This window comes from Balaenoptera physalus (assembly GCF_965194825.1).
Source record: "Balaenoptera physalus genome assembly, chromosome: 4".
Taxonomy (NCBI): Eukaryota; Metazoa; Chordata; class Mammalia; order Artiodactyla; family Balaenopteridae; genus Balaenoptera; species Balaenoptera physalus.
In genome coordinates, this window is record NC_138891.1 from 114,176,489 (window position 1) to 114,190,105 (window position 13,617).

At 32.5% G+C, this 13,617-nt stretch overlaps 1 protein-coding gene across 1 annotated transcript in view; it reads left to right on the plus strand.

Annotated features, from left to right (window-relative positions):
- Window positions 1–13,617, plus strand: part of ROBO1 (roundabout guidance receptor 1) — a 913,964-nt gene that overhangs the window by 823,985 nt on the left and 76,362 nt on the right. The window contains exons 8-9 of the mRNA XM_082460666.1: window positions 6,662–6,786; window positions 9,932–10,103. Coding sequence (XP_082316792.1) covers window positions 6,662–6,786; window positions 9,932–10,103 — 297 coding nt within the window. The remainder of the gene's footprint in view (window positions 1–6,661; window positions 6,787–9,931; window positions 10,104–13,617) is intronic.

Consider the following 13,617-nt stretch of genomic DNA (forward strand, 5'->3'; position numbering starts at 1 on the left):
TAGACTATGAAAAACCTTACAAGTTATCAATTGTCATTGATGTGATATGCAAATGCATTAGCCTAACATTCTTAAACACACTGGATTTTAATTAAAAGATTCAACTGCTATGGTTCAATTGCTGGTAAAACCTATAGGCAAGGGAAAAGTGCTTTTTAAAATTTTAAATGAGCTGCTTCCCAGTGATTTTTTTGGTTTCTAACATGTTAAATATTTTTGAAACTGTTTAAGAAATTTTAAATTACTGAAAATACATGACTAGAAACTATTTAGGAATCATTCCTCTGATCTCCTGACTTCAAATAAGGCTTGATTTTAACTGCATCAGTCTAATGGGATCAAATTTATTTTCAGATTACCCAAAAGATAATTTTATGACTTATTGTTTTCTCAAAGCAAAGTTCTGTTGCTACAGTTGTCAGGTTCTCTCTCTTGTAGTTTCTGAACATTTCTTCCTGTCACTTAAAAGACATCATCTTTAAGGTTATGAGAAATGTAAGCAAGTCCCATCCTCTGTTTGTTTTCAAATCTGGATAGCATAGTTATGCTATGATAAACATTATGCCTGAGCAAATGAGAATATGCTTTTTTTAACTTTTCTTGCCTGCATGATTGAAAAATTATGCTTAGAGGTTTTTTTTTTTTAATACTTTTTTTTGTCCCACACTATTTTAAATATTTATTTATTTATTTATTTTTGGCTGTGTTGGGTCTTCGTTTCTGTGCGAGGGCTTTCTCTAGTTGCGGCGAGCGGGGGCCACTCTTCATCGCGGTGCGCGGGCCTCTCACTATCGCGGCCTCTCTTGTTGCAGAGCACAGGCTCCAGACGCACAGGCTCAGTAGTTGTGGCTCACGGGCCTAGCTGCTCCGCGGCATGTGGGATCCTCCCAGGCCAGGGCTCGAACCCGTGTCCCCTGCATTGGCAGGCAGATTCTCAACCACTGCGCCACCAGGGAAGCCCCCTATGCTTAGAGCTTTTACCTTAGAGTGAAAAGTAGACAATTTATTTCACTCACGTTAAAGGGAACGTGTGAGTTAAAATGTGCTTCTGAATTACCTTTAAATTTTGCATACGTGGTAACAATAGGCAAGAGACCTCCTCTCTCCATTTTAAAGCTACCATTTCGCAGCAGCAGTGCTTGGCATAGTTCATTTATTTAAAGTACCGGAATGTATATCAAGTCTAATTAGTTGTGACTTGCTGAAAGACACGAACATTATTTATTTGAGTAGAATGTATTGTGGATGTCTACTGGGCTATTACGGAAAAGCTCTGCATTTGACGGTAATTACCTTTGTTTCTAAAAGAGCAAAACAATTGCTTTCCAGTATTTTAAATATGTAATACTTGAGCTTTCTATGTTAAAATACCCAATGTTTCAGCATTGAAAACAGGTAATGTGATTATAAGTTTATTAGTGTTATAAAGTTTTCTCTGTTTCCATAATGTGTTTACATTTTTCCTGTGTGCTTTCTCAATTAAAAATATGCAAGAATTCAAAAAAAATATGCAAGAATTCAAATGTAATACCTTTTTTTAACCGTGCTACTCAAGCTATTGTCCTGAACCAGCAGAACCTGGGTTTTGCAAAATCCCTGGTCACACTTCTGACCTATACAATCATAACCTGTATTTTAACCAGATCTTAGGGTGATTCTTATGCTTATTCAAGTATGAGAAGCATGGGTTTAATAGAATATCATTGGCAGCATGAACCTTTTAAAATTAATCTGATGGTGGAGTTACAGGATTTAACACTTCTTTATCCTTAAGATGCTTGATTTCTATTCTATGTAGCATTAGCAGTTAAGATTTATAGTGTGTTTTTAAACCCATTACGTATATAGTTATCTAATCCTGGTAGCAAAATGTAAAGTCATTGAAAAGTGTTTTATAATTTCATAGGTATCATTCATTGTAGCTCTGCCATTTAATCAAAGCAGAGATTTTAAGATTCATTTCTATTTTTCTTAAATGATTTATGATGATGCTGGAAATGCTAACAGATATTCATTCATGGACAGTATGAGCCATGTATCCAAATATTAATGTGCTCTTCATTTTATTTTAAAAGAAAGATCATTGTTAAGTCAAATCTTATTACTTCTTCTGTTTCATTTTCTGTTTATTTTTATTTATTCCATGTTTTCTTTTTTTGCTTTGTTTTAGTTGGGTCTGGTAAGTTGACATTTTATTGGCCATCTTCTAATCATCGTGTCACTGTGACTGGAACTTCTCTTCCCCTTTCCATCCATACCCTTCCATCTCCTTCAACCAATCAGCCTCCATGTTTCACTTGTCATTGGCCACAAAGACAGACTGCACAGAATAAAGTCTGCAGGAAGTATGGGTAACTGTGACAAAGAGTAAAGGTAATGGGGTTGCTAACTTTATGTCTTATTAAATGATGTGTGATCTGCATCCTTTTATTTTTTCTCTTTTTAAATGAGTAAAAAGTGATAGGACTTTATCTTGATTAAGTACTATTTCAATTTATATCTCACAAGATAAACAAATGAAGAAAAATAGGTGCCCAGAGGACAGTTTGGGTTTGGGGGGGTCCAAAATATGTTTATGAATCCATGTCTGTCTTTTTGTAACTGTTATTCAATAATAGTCATTAAAAGTCCTGCTGGTGAATAACCTTGCACATAGGGCTGTTTGCACTCATTTTCATTTCTATGTGTCAGAATCATTTCATTTTATGTAAGAAATAACCACATGATGTGTCTAAAATTTATCAAAGTTTGCTTTGATGAACAATTTGTCCTCATATAAATAAAGGTTTCTAAGTACTTTCATGATCAGTACTTTGGGGAAGGTCCATTCACACACTTTAAGGATGCTGGAGCACCATTTTTGGAGAATTTTGTATGGTGTTCCAGGGAATAATTTTGACCCTAAAAGAGTCTCTCTATGTTTTAAGTTAAAAAGCTATACACATATTATAAAGATGTCATTTCATACTAATACAGATAACAGGATGGATTGTTCAGTAATGGTGGTGCAATAATGAGCTATTAGAAAAAAATAGCTTTCTATATATGCAAAAATATAGATGGGTTAAAATTTAATAAAAGCAAAATACAGGATGAAAATAGAGTGATTATTTCTATAATATAATTTCGTATGTGTTATGTAATCTATATTATATAATTTTATTGATAGAACAACAAAAATGCCTAACTAGATTAGAAAGACTTTTAATAAATGGAAAAATGTATCTACAGCATTTTTGAGAAGTGGATAAAATTTTAGCTTATCCTTAGTTCTTAGAAATCAAAAAGTTAAGCACAATTTAAAAGGCAGTGTTTGGATTAGGCTGATGTTATTTGAACCACTACCTAAAGTAGAGGGACCCCCAGAAATGGCTTCAGAAGCCACTTCATGGAACCCCCTCTCCTGTCCCCAAGCTGTTATCTATTTAGGAATTAGATCTTTGAGGAAGAATTTGTTTGGAGGGGAAGTTTCATGGCTTAAGAAGACAAAAAAAGTTTGTACACCATTGAGATAGAAGGTTTTTAATCTTTTCTAGCATTCCAGCCCTTATAACCTATAACCCATACCCTGCCCTTTTATTTAGAAGGGGAATACTGTATAGCACAGGGAACTATATTCAATACCTGGGATAAACCATAATGGAAAAGAATATGAAAAAGAATGTATATCTACGTGTAACTGAACAACTTTACTGTATAGTAGAAATTAACACAAAATTATAAATCAACTATACTTCAATAAAATAAATTTAAAAAAAAAGTTAAGTGCAAGAACACAATATCCACCACAAATAGGAGATCAATGACAAGGTAACGTGAATATAAATGTTTAACCTCACTAATATAAAAGTGCCAATTAAGAGGAGATTCTATTCTAAGTTTGGCAAGGATGTTCAGTGTTCGTGAGGTTTGGGAGGAAAGCGTCCTATCAGAGAGAGTTTCAGTTGAAATAAACTTGAATAAAATTGAGAGGGATGTAAATCTCACCATTGTGTTTAAGGGGGGAATTAGCAACAATCTAAATTTAAAGGCAATAGATTAGTTAAATAATTAAGGTAATTTGTATTTAGACCATTAAACAGTCATTCAAGTGATACTGTAGGAGAATATTTTAAAACAATATGGTACAATTCGCATGGCTGAATTATAGGTAGCTTTTCTTTTTTCTTTGCTTATCTAATTTTCTATATTTTCAACACTGAACATCATATTAGTAGCATGATTATGTGTGTTTAATTATGGCAAGTTTAAATATTGTAGCCCTTGAAAAACAGTCCAACATTTTATCATGAACATCAGATGCATATGGTGATTGGCCTTCTCAATCTAAATAGATATGTGATGATGATAGAAGATTGAAAAAGGCATATTTAATCCATTTAAAATTTTTCTTAGAGATATGTCTATATCCAATATTTAACATACATGTAGGAAAGGATTTTTTGTAAGACATGCCTCGTGGCTGATGTCATTGTTGATGTTGGCTGGAGGATATGCCTATAAGATATAGTAACTTCATTTCCAGGCAAATATCCTGTGTGGAAGGATTGCTGCAGGATAAATGTAGTTTGCATAAGGGTTTGTATCCCTTGTTCCCACATAAGTCTTTGAGGTTTGAGGAGAGCTGGCGTTTTATAAAAGAAACATGGATTCTGGCACATGTTATTAGACATAGTTCTGAGATTTAGAAAAGAGACCACCCGAAGTTTTCACTTGTCTAAGTGATTTGAACATTTAGATTTTCCTACTCAAATTCCCTGCATATATTGGAAAGTCATATTTTCCCATTCATTTAATTAATCATTTGGTTTTCTTTCATTGAAACAAACCAAACTCTCTTCTGGATTTGGTTTATTATCCAGTCAGTCCTTTCAGTTTCTTGGTCTGATTTCTATGTCGGTTATTCCAACCCTTAACTAAGGAATCAAACGCTCCTGTATGGATGTGTGTGGAGGAAAATCCTCAGGCAATGGTGCACACGCCTGTTATTACACCTGGATAATGATAGTGTTTGCCAAATGCATGAGTAAACCAGTCAATTACAATCAGAGTTTTAAAAAATTATAAGCTAGAACATCAGCATTACCAAATTGAACCTAAACTTATTCTCCTAACTTTGTATTTTCTTCCCTATAAGTTACGGGACATTTGAAGGCATTTGACCTGATTTTTCAGGTCTCCTATAATTTTCTAGTCAAATGGTATAATTTCTACTAAACCTCAATTAAAAATAAAAAGGGAATATAGAAGAAAGCACACTAATCTAGAAGTTAGGAGATCTAATTGCTTTCTTCAGTTTTGTGACCATGCAAGTTGTTTTACATATCCCCTTTTTTAAAGGGGTTTTATAGTCCACTTTACACACATGTATATATGTGTATACATACAAATGTGTAAAGTTGATAAATTTATACATTATATATTATAAATATTTGTGTATATGTCTCAGATACAATTGACCAGAAAATATTTAGCAAGAGTACCCTTTCAAATACTCATCTTCATTAACAAGGAAGTCATATTCTCATGAGCAGAGAAGTAGCACTTGTGGACATAATCTGAACATACTTTTTGATTCATATTCACTTTAAGCAGTTACCCTAAGTGACTGACGTAAGTAACTAAAAGTACTTTTAAGGAAAAGGTTAGAAATAATGGAACAGTCTTAAAAAGTGGATTATCCTGTGTAAACTGTTAAATGTCTGGCTTGAAACGTTCACTTCAATTTGAACTGAGACAAGAAAGGAGAATAATTAGGCGCTGCAGACAGCTGATAACAAATGAATTCGAAAAGTGTAAACAGTAGGTAGAAAGACTTATGTTCAGTGCACATTTTTTCCAATCATAAAGCACAGCCCCAAAACAAGCTTTTAAAAAAAATTTTTTTCAGCTAGCGACCCCATCAGCACACCTAATGTTTTCAGCTGCCATTGTTCTCAATGTAACTGACACAATTTTCTGACACTCTATTTACTGCTGGATGAAGTGGCCATTTAAGTCTGTATAAATCCAACAGTTTGGACAAAGCTGGCAGTATTTATAGTGTCAGGATGAGCAGATGTTTCACATTTGCCCTCATTTCCATATATATTCTGTTTGAACATGCTCTTGCCTATGTAAATGAAAGAGGCATTCGACTCCACTATTGCTTTAAATTCATTTCTATTCAAGTAATTGGACTGAAGATTTTAAATGGTTGTAACTTCCATGGTAGCATTTCGGGAGCTTTTGAGTTAAATTAATTTTAGGGCTTCCCTACATCAGGAGGTCCTTGTGTCTATGATTAACATACATGTACCTTTTAGCAGCTCTAAATAAGAAAAGATATTTATTCATACGAATTTCAGGCATACGTTGAATGTAAAGGGTCAAATTGTAGTTCAAGAATTCTTTTTAATAAGGTAGTTAATCTTAGAAGGTCAAGTAATTAAAAAGAAAAAAAAAAAACCTCTTTCCAGAACTACACGATTCCACTCTATGAATGTGCACTTAATTTAGCTTCAATTAGGTTAAGGATGAGAATTGGTACATTATGGATATCTACAGAGTACATAACAACTGGTATAAAATAACAGCAGCACTTGGGATATCAGCAAATTGTCTCAAATAAGACAGTGACTCCATGCTTTTGATTCAGGGTAATTTGTTTCATCTCCTTCAGAACCTCCACATTTTGTTGTGAAACCCCGTGACCAGGTTGTTGCCTTGGGACGAACTGTAACTTTCCAGTGTGAAGCAACTGGAAATCCTCAACCAGCTATCTTCTGGAGGAGAGAGGGGAGTCAGGTATGACCTTGTTCTAATATTTCAATCAGTAAAGATGAGTGCCAGATATATAAGAAAAAGCAACAAATTATTTAGTCACGTAGCTGTCGCTTTAAGAGAACGGAGAAATCTCTGAGTGACCTAATCGTTTCAGCAATAAAAGAGAAGACAAAATTTCCTACCTTGTTTTAATTCTCAAATTTTCCCTGCCTAGTTTTGGTACACAGGGTGGTATGTAGAATAATAATTGTTTTATCGTATAAAATTTACCTTTATTTCCAATTCAGCCACATTTTTTTAAAAACTACTTTTTTTCTCAACTTAATTAGTTATAACTTTTATTATTCAGATATTTGTAATTATATGTTAAAAGAGATTTACACACATTTAAAACAAAGATGATAATTAGTCAGTGCAATTTTTCTGAAAGCACCAGGAATCTGAAGTGTCTTCTTTGCTTCTTTATGTTTTATCTATCATATATCTATCAATTAAAGATTCATCAAAATATATGAAAGTCTCTTTAACATAGATGTCATATTGGATATAGTTCAGTATATTCTAATTCTTTGAAAACTGTAATATGTGGTCACCATTTGCTATCAAGTCCTACTCTCTATACATTTTTATAAACCAGAATTTTCTATATATATTGAAGCTAGAATATAGAGATCTGTGGTCTTAAAAATTAAGTTCACTATTAGGCTTCAGCTTATTAAAAAGGGAATTTTGAAACACTTTCACTTTAAAAATAATAGGAAACTTTAAAATAGTTTTCTTTTTAGATTTTTTTAAACATCTTTATTGGAGTATAATTGCTTTACAATGGTGTGTTAGTTTCTGCTGTATGACAAAGTGAATCAGCTATATGTATACCCATATCCCCATATCCCCTCCCTCTTGCATCTCCCTCCTACCCTCCCAATCCCACCTCTCTAGGTGGTCACAAAGCACTGAGCTGATCTCCCTGTGCTATGCAGCTGCTTCCCACTAGCTATCTATTTTACATTTAGTAGTGTATATATGTAAATGCTAATGTCTAACTTCGTCCCAGCTTACCCTTCCCCCTCCCTGTGTCCTCAAGTCCATTCTCCACGTCTGCATCTTTATTCCTGTCCTGCCCCTAGGTTCTTCAGAACCATTTTTTTCTTTTTTAGATTCCATATATATGTGTTAGCATACAGTATTTGTTTTTCTCTTTCTGACTTACTTCACTCTGTATGACAGACTCTAGGTCCATCCACCTCACTAGAAACAACTCAATTTCGTTTCTTTTTATGGCTCAGTAATATTCCATTGTATATATGTGCCACATCTTCTTTAGCCATTCATCTGTTGATGGACACTTAGGTTGCTTCCATGTCCTGACTATTGTAAATAGAGCTGCAATGAACATTTTGGTACATGACTCTTTTTGAATTATGGTTTTCTCAGGGTATATGCCCAGTAGTGGGATTGCTGGGTCGTATGGTAGTTCTATTTTTAGTTTTTTAAGGAACCTCCATACTGTTCTCCATAGTGACTGTATCTATTTACATTCCCACCAGCAGTGCAAGAGGGTTCCCTTTTCTCCACACCCTCTCCAGCATTTATTGTTTGTAGATTTTTTGATGACGGCCAAAACACAATTTTTTTCTTATCTCTTAGTGACTTCAGTTCTTCAGTAAATGGACACATTTCCCTTTACTTGTTTCTGATACTTGTAAAAAATTATTCTCATTCATTTTCAATACAGTTATTCCTAACCTCTTTTATTTTTTGCTTAAATCAACCTTGGGTGTGTTGCTTTATGATCTTGCTTCTACTATGTTCATAAAATAACACACAGGTAGTTTACTGACTGCACTCACTAATCATTTGTATGCAATGCCATCAAGTTCACTTTAATTTTCACTTTGGTAAGCAAATATCAACTTGACTATGGTACAGAGGCTGTCATTTAAGTTCTAATACCTCAGTTGGTTCTAATACATTTCATTTGGCCTCAAAGGACTAAATTTGCTGACAGCAAATTAAAGACAAGAAAAAAACAAAATATTTTAGTAGAACAGGAAGAATTGAAAGTGTATTATATAAGAATATCTGTGTAGCAATAATAGTAAATCCACTAGCAGTTCTTCTTAGTAGAGTAATATTTAAATGATTCATTTAGTTATTTAAATAAATTATTCATTGTCATCTAAAATCTATATCAAACTTTGAAATAATTTTGATTTGGTTTGGTTTGATTCAATGATATAACTCACTGTTACCTAAAATTTTGTCATTGGACACATTTCCATGCAATAGTAGTTAAGCCTTTGTAAATGACATATGTTAAAAGGCACCTAAACTTTTATAAAGTAGCAAATTTATTTGATTAGAAGAAATGTTGATATTCTTTATTTCATGAAAAACAATGACATGATATGTTTTTTGCATGAAATATACACTCTCTCCAATGAGCATGATATTTTGATTCATAGAGAGAAATTTGTACCACAGAATAACATCACATTTTGTCTTGAGTTTGTTTTTAAGATAACTTTCTGCAAAAATAAAATTCCATTATGAATTCTTAAATTCAGTATCTGATTAAAAATTTATAATAGATGTGCTCGCCATTTAACCAGAAAAACAAGAAACTGTTAACAATTTGATAGATTAGTGAACTTTTATAATGGACAGGTAACAGACATACTTATAATGGTGCCTAAATGATATTCTTAAACTTAATTTGTCAGAATGTGTTTAAATTTTAATGTTGTTTTTATACATTAAAAGATTTAGAGTTTAGAATCCTAATAGGCACATCTATGTGAAACAAAACTTTTGACTTTGTTTTGGTTAAATATGTAAAACTTTTAATTCTAATGATATCTAATATCCTTTTATATTGTTTGAAATTGAAATTATAAAGGCATATATCCATATTTAGAATTCATTTAAATTTTCAAATAACCCTATTAAAGGCTAGATCATTAAATCTTGTAAATCTTGTGTGTGCACATCTATATCTGGGTATGTGTTAGAGGATATTTAGCTTATTTGCGTACACAAGTATGTGTGTTTGTGTGTGTGTAAATGTTTATACGTCTATTTGTAAATATATGTATATATATGCCAACATGTTGGAAACTAGCAACTAACCTATTGTTATTCTTTCCTCCCAAATTCTGGGTTCTAGAATCTGCTTTTCTCATATCAGCCACCACAGTCATCCAGCCGTTTTTCAGTCTCCCAGACTGGTGACCTCACTATTACTAATGTCCAGCGATCTGATGTTGGTTATTATATCTGCCAGACTTTAAATGTTGCCGGAAGTATCATCACAAAAGCATATTTGGAAGTTACCGATGGTAAAGTAGAGCATTTTATTTCAAAATGTCCAAGTTTGGCTTAGGGTCTAAAGAGAGTGCCAGTAAATGCATTTATTTTCAACTTGTATCCTTTCTTACAGCAATTTTGGTGTAATGTGAAAAGGATGAAGATACAATGATTAAATGTAAAATCATTCTTATTTTAACTTGGCTATACTATAAACTTCTGGCATCAAATTACATTCATAAAAGCCTAGCAATTATACAAGGAAAGTTTACACTGAGTAGTTGTACATAGGACTGTGTCCATGTTTTGGAAAATGCGAAGTTATTTTAAAATCTCTTAGTGTAAAATATCATCCTTTTTCTTTCCTCCATATTAAGGAGATAAGATGAATTGTTGACAAATCCAACTCACAATTCATGATGAGTAAGTTTTTCTTAATAATGTGGTTTTGTTCTATTTATCAACTCTTCTAAGCATGATTAATTAATGCCAAATATATTATAAAAACGCAGTAATGGAGAAAATCTCCAAACCGTAAGGTGGAGAGTAGTAAGAAGAAAAGAAACTATAAGTAAGCATGTAAATATATAAAAAATATATACATATGTGTATATAACAGGTTTCCCTGCTCTCCGAAAGTAGAGCATTCCTATGAAACCTTTTGTAAGCCAAAGAAATGGCATCAAGTAAAGAAGCAATTTCCTCTTTTCATAAAAATGAAAATCCAATTCAGATTTATTTTGATTAGTGAGCACATGTACTAATGTAGTTCTTTCGTAAAAGCAAAGTGGCTTAAAATGAGCTTTCAAAAAAACACAGTACCTGTATACACATATGTATATATACATATATACATAAAATAAACATATATACATTCCTTTTTGTTGCTGTATAGTATTCCATTGTATAAATAGCTCACAATTTATTTATGGACCTTTATTGATGGGTTGTTTTCAGTTTAGGGCTTTTATTAATAAAGCTAAATATTTCTGTATAAGTCTGTGGGTGGGCATGTGCACTCAGTTATCTTGTTTGCCTTTTGGTGGATGCCTATACGCATTTCTCTCTCTCTTTTTTTTTTTCATTTTCTCATGTATTCCAGATACAAGTCTTTGTCCGATATATGTGTTATAAATATTTCTTCCCAGTCATTCTTTTAATGATGATTTTAAGGCTTAAGTAACTAATTTTAATGAGGACCAATGTATTATTTTTTCTTTTATACGTGGTGCTTTTAGTTCCCTAATCTACCTTGAGACTGTGAGGATATTCTCCTGTGTTTCTTCTGGAATCTTTATTGTCTGTACTTTTGAGATTTAAGTTTTTAATCTATCTTTAATTCATTTTTGTGTATAGTGTAAAATAAGGGTCAAAATTCCTTTTCTTCCCTTATATGGATACTAATTGTTTCAGCATCACTTATTGAAAAGACAGTCCTTTCCCCACTGAATTGCAGTGGCATCTTAATCATAATTCAAATGAGCATGCATGTAGTGACCTACTTCTATTCTCTGTATTATATTCCATTAATCTATTTATGCAAGTATGTATGGTCTTAATTATTATAGCTTTATAGTTGAGTCTTACACACTGGTAGTGTAAGTCTCCAACTTTGTCTTTCTTGTTTCGGGTTGGCTATTAGAGGTCCTCTACATTTTTTTATAAATTTTAAAATCAACTTTTCAATTTCCATACACATAATACACACACACACACACACACATTTTAACATCCTAAACAAACAAAAAAAATCAGAATTTTAATTTTGATTCCACTTAAATTATTGAACAATTTAAGGAGAATTAACATCTTAACAATCTGAGTCTTCCAATTTAGGGAATTTATCTGTCCATTCAAGTTAAATATATAACCAGTATCCACCAAGGTCTGACACATGGTAGACTCTCAATGGATATTTTTTGAATAAGTGAATGAAACAAAGAAGGAAGGAATGAACAGCTAGCTGTTGGTTAAGTCAGAATTCAAAATTAAGATTGTCTCACTCAAAAGTCCACACTCTTTAACACTATCTATGATACATATTATATATCTACTGCCCCAATACGTTAGAATGACCTAAAATGTTTTTACAGTTTCTTACATACATTAGAGCTATTAAATGATGATTGTGAAGACAATGTAATGAATTTGATAATGATTAATATAATCAATATATAGAAAAAGTAGAACATAGATTTGCACATATGTTTATGATTGCAACTTTATAAAGCAACTTGTATGTAAGGATATACATAAAAAAAGGCCAAAGAAAACTATAATAAAATATTTTCAAATATCTCTTATTATTCTCATAATTGAAAGCAAAACTTTCTAGGTGCCTTTTGACATGGCCTTATCGTGAATGGTTATATTTGTGAGCATAGATCAGGCATGTCAACTTCTGCTAAACTAAAATGAAAACAAAACTCCTAAATTTGTGGATTTGGGATTCATCCCTAGTAGCCAATTCACTTCTAAAAGTTTCATCTTACAGTCTCTGAGGAGATTTAAGGTGGTTTTGTGTTTGCTGTGGTGGTACTGTATTTTTAGTTTTGTTTTCTTTATTTTGGAGTCCATCATATTGTACAAACAACTTACAACTATGGACTCATTCTTCATAGGTAAACTGTACTTATTGTGAGTGCTGATAATATCAGTATTTACATATTACCAAATCAAGTCAAGAAGAGAGGTAATAGGCAGAGTATTTTCTGGAAACTATTTGACTTTAGTTTCTCGACTTTCTTTCTTTACTGTTTGCAAACAGAACAAAGGCAAAGGCAGAATAAAACATGAGACAGAATATGGTAGAGTAGCAGTTGTCTTTGAAATGTTGTTTTTCTGTAGCTGAGGCCTACCCCAAATCCCGTTTGACTCAGGAACATAGAAATTCATATAACCTATTTAATTGAAAATGTTTCTTCTCTTAATTACTAGAAAGTAAGAAGAAGTAGTGATGATTAAATGATGTATAAAATCTAAAATCACTTGCATTAATCTCTCAAAACTTATTGATATATAGTGGAAAGAGCATTAACTTTCTAACTACGAGCTATTTGCCAATGACTAACTCTTTGATTTGGACGAGTCACGTGAACTTTCAATGTTTCAGCTCCCTAATTGCTGAAATGAGGTAACAGTTTACAGCCTAACTCATAGGTGTTTGAGATATGTTTACAAACTGATGGCAATTGTGATGTATGACTCTGATGTTTGCTGGTTTTTAGATGTGAATTTTACATACTTAAACCAGTGAGTGTGTGTATGTTATTCTGTATTCTTTTTCACTTAAAATTATTTTATGAATATTTTTATATGTATTAACATAGACTTTATGATTATTATTTTTGAGGTGACAAAAAATATTACTTCTGATGAAATACCCTCATTTTTTAGGGTCTTTAAATCTTTCATTGAACATGTGGAAAACTAGGTAAACTTTTATAAACCCTGCTCTACTAGGGTTATATCATCTGTTACACTCCTCATACCTGTACCACTACCACCACCATCACCACTATACTGATACTTATAATAAGAAATTAT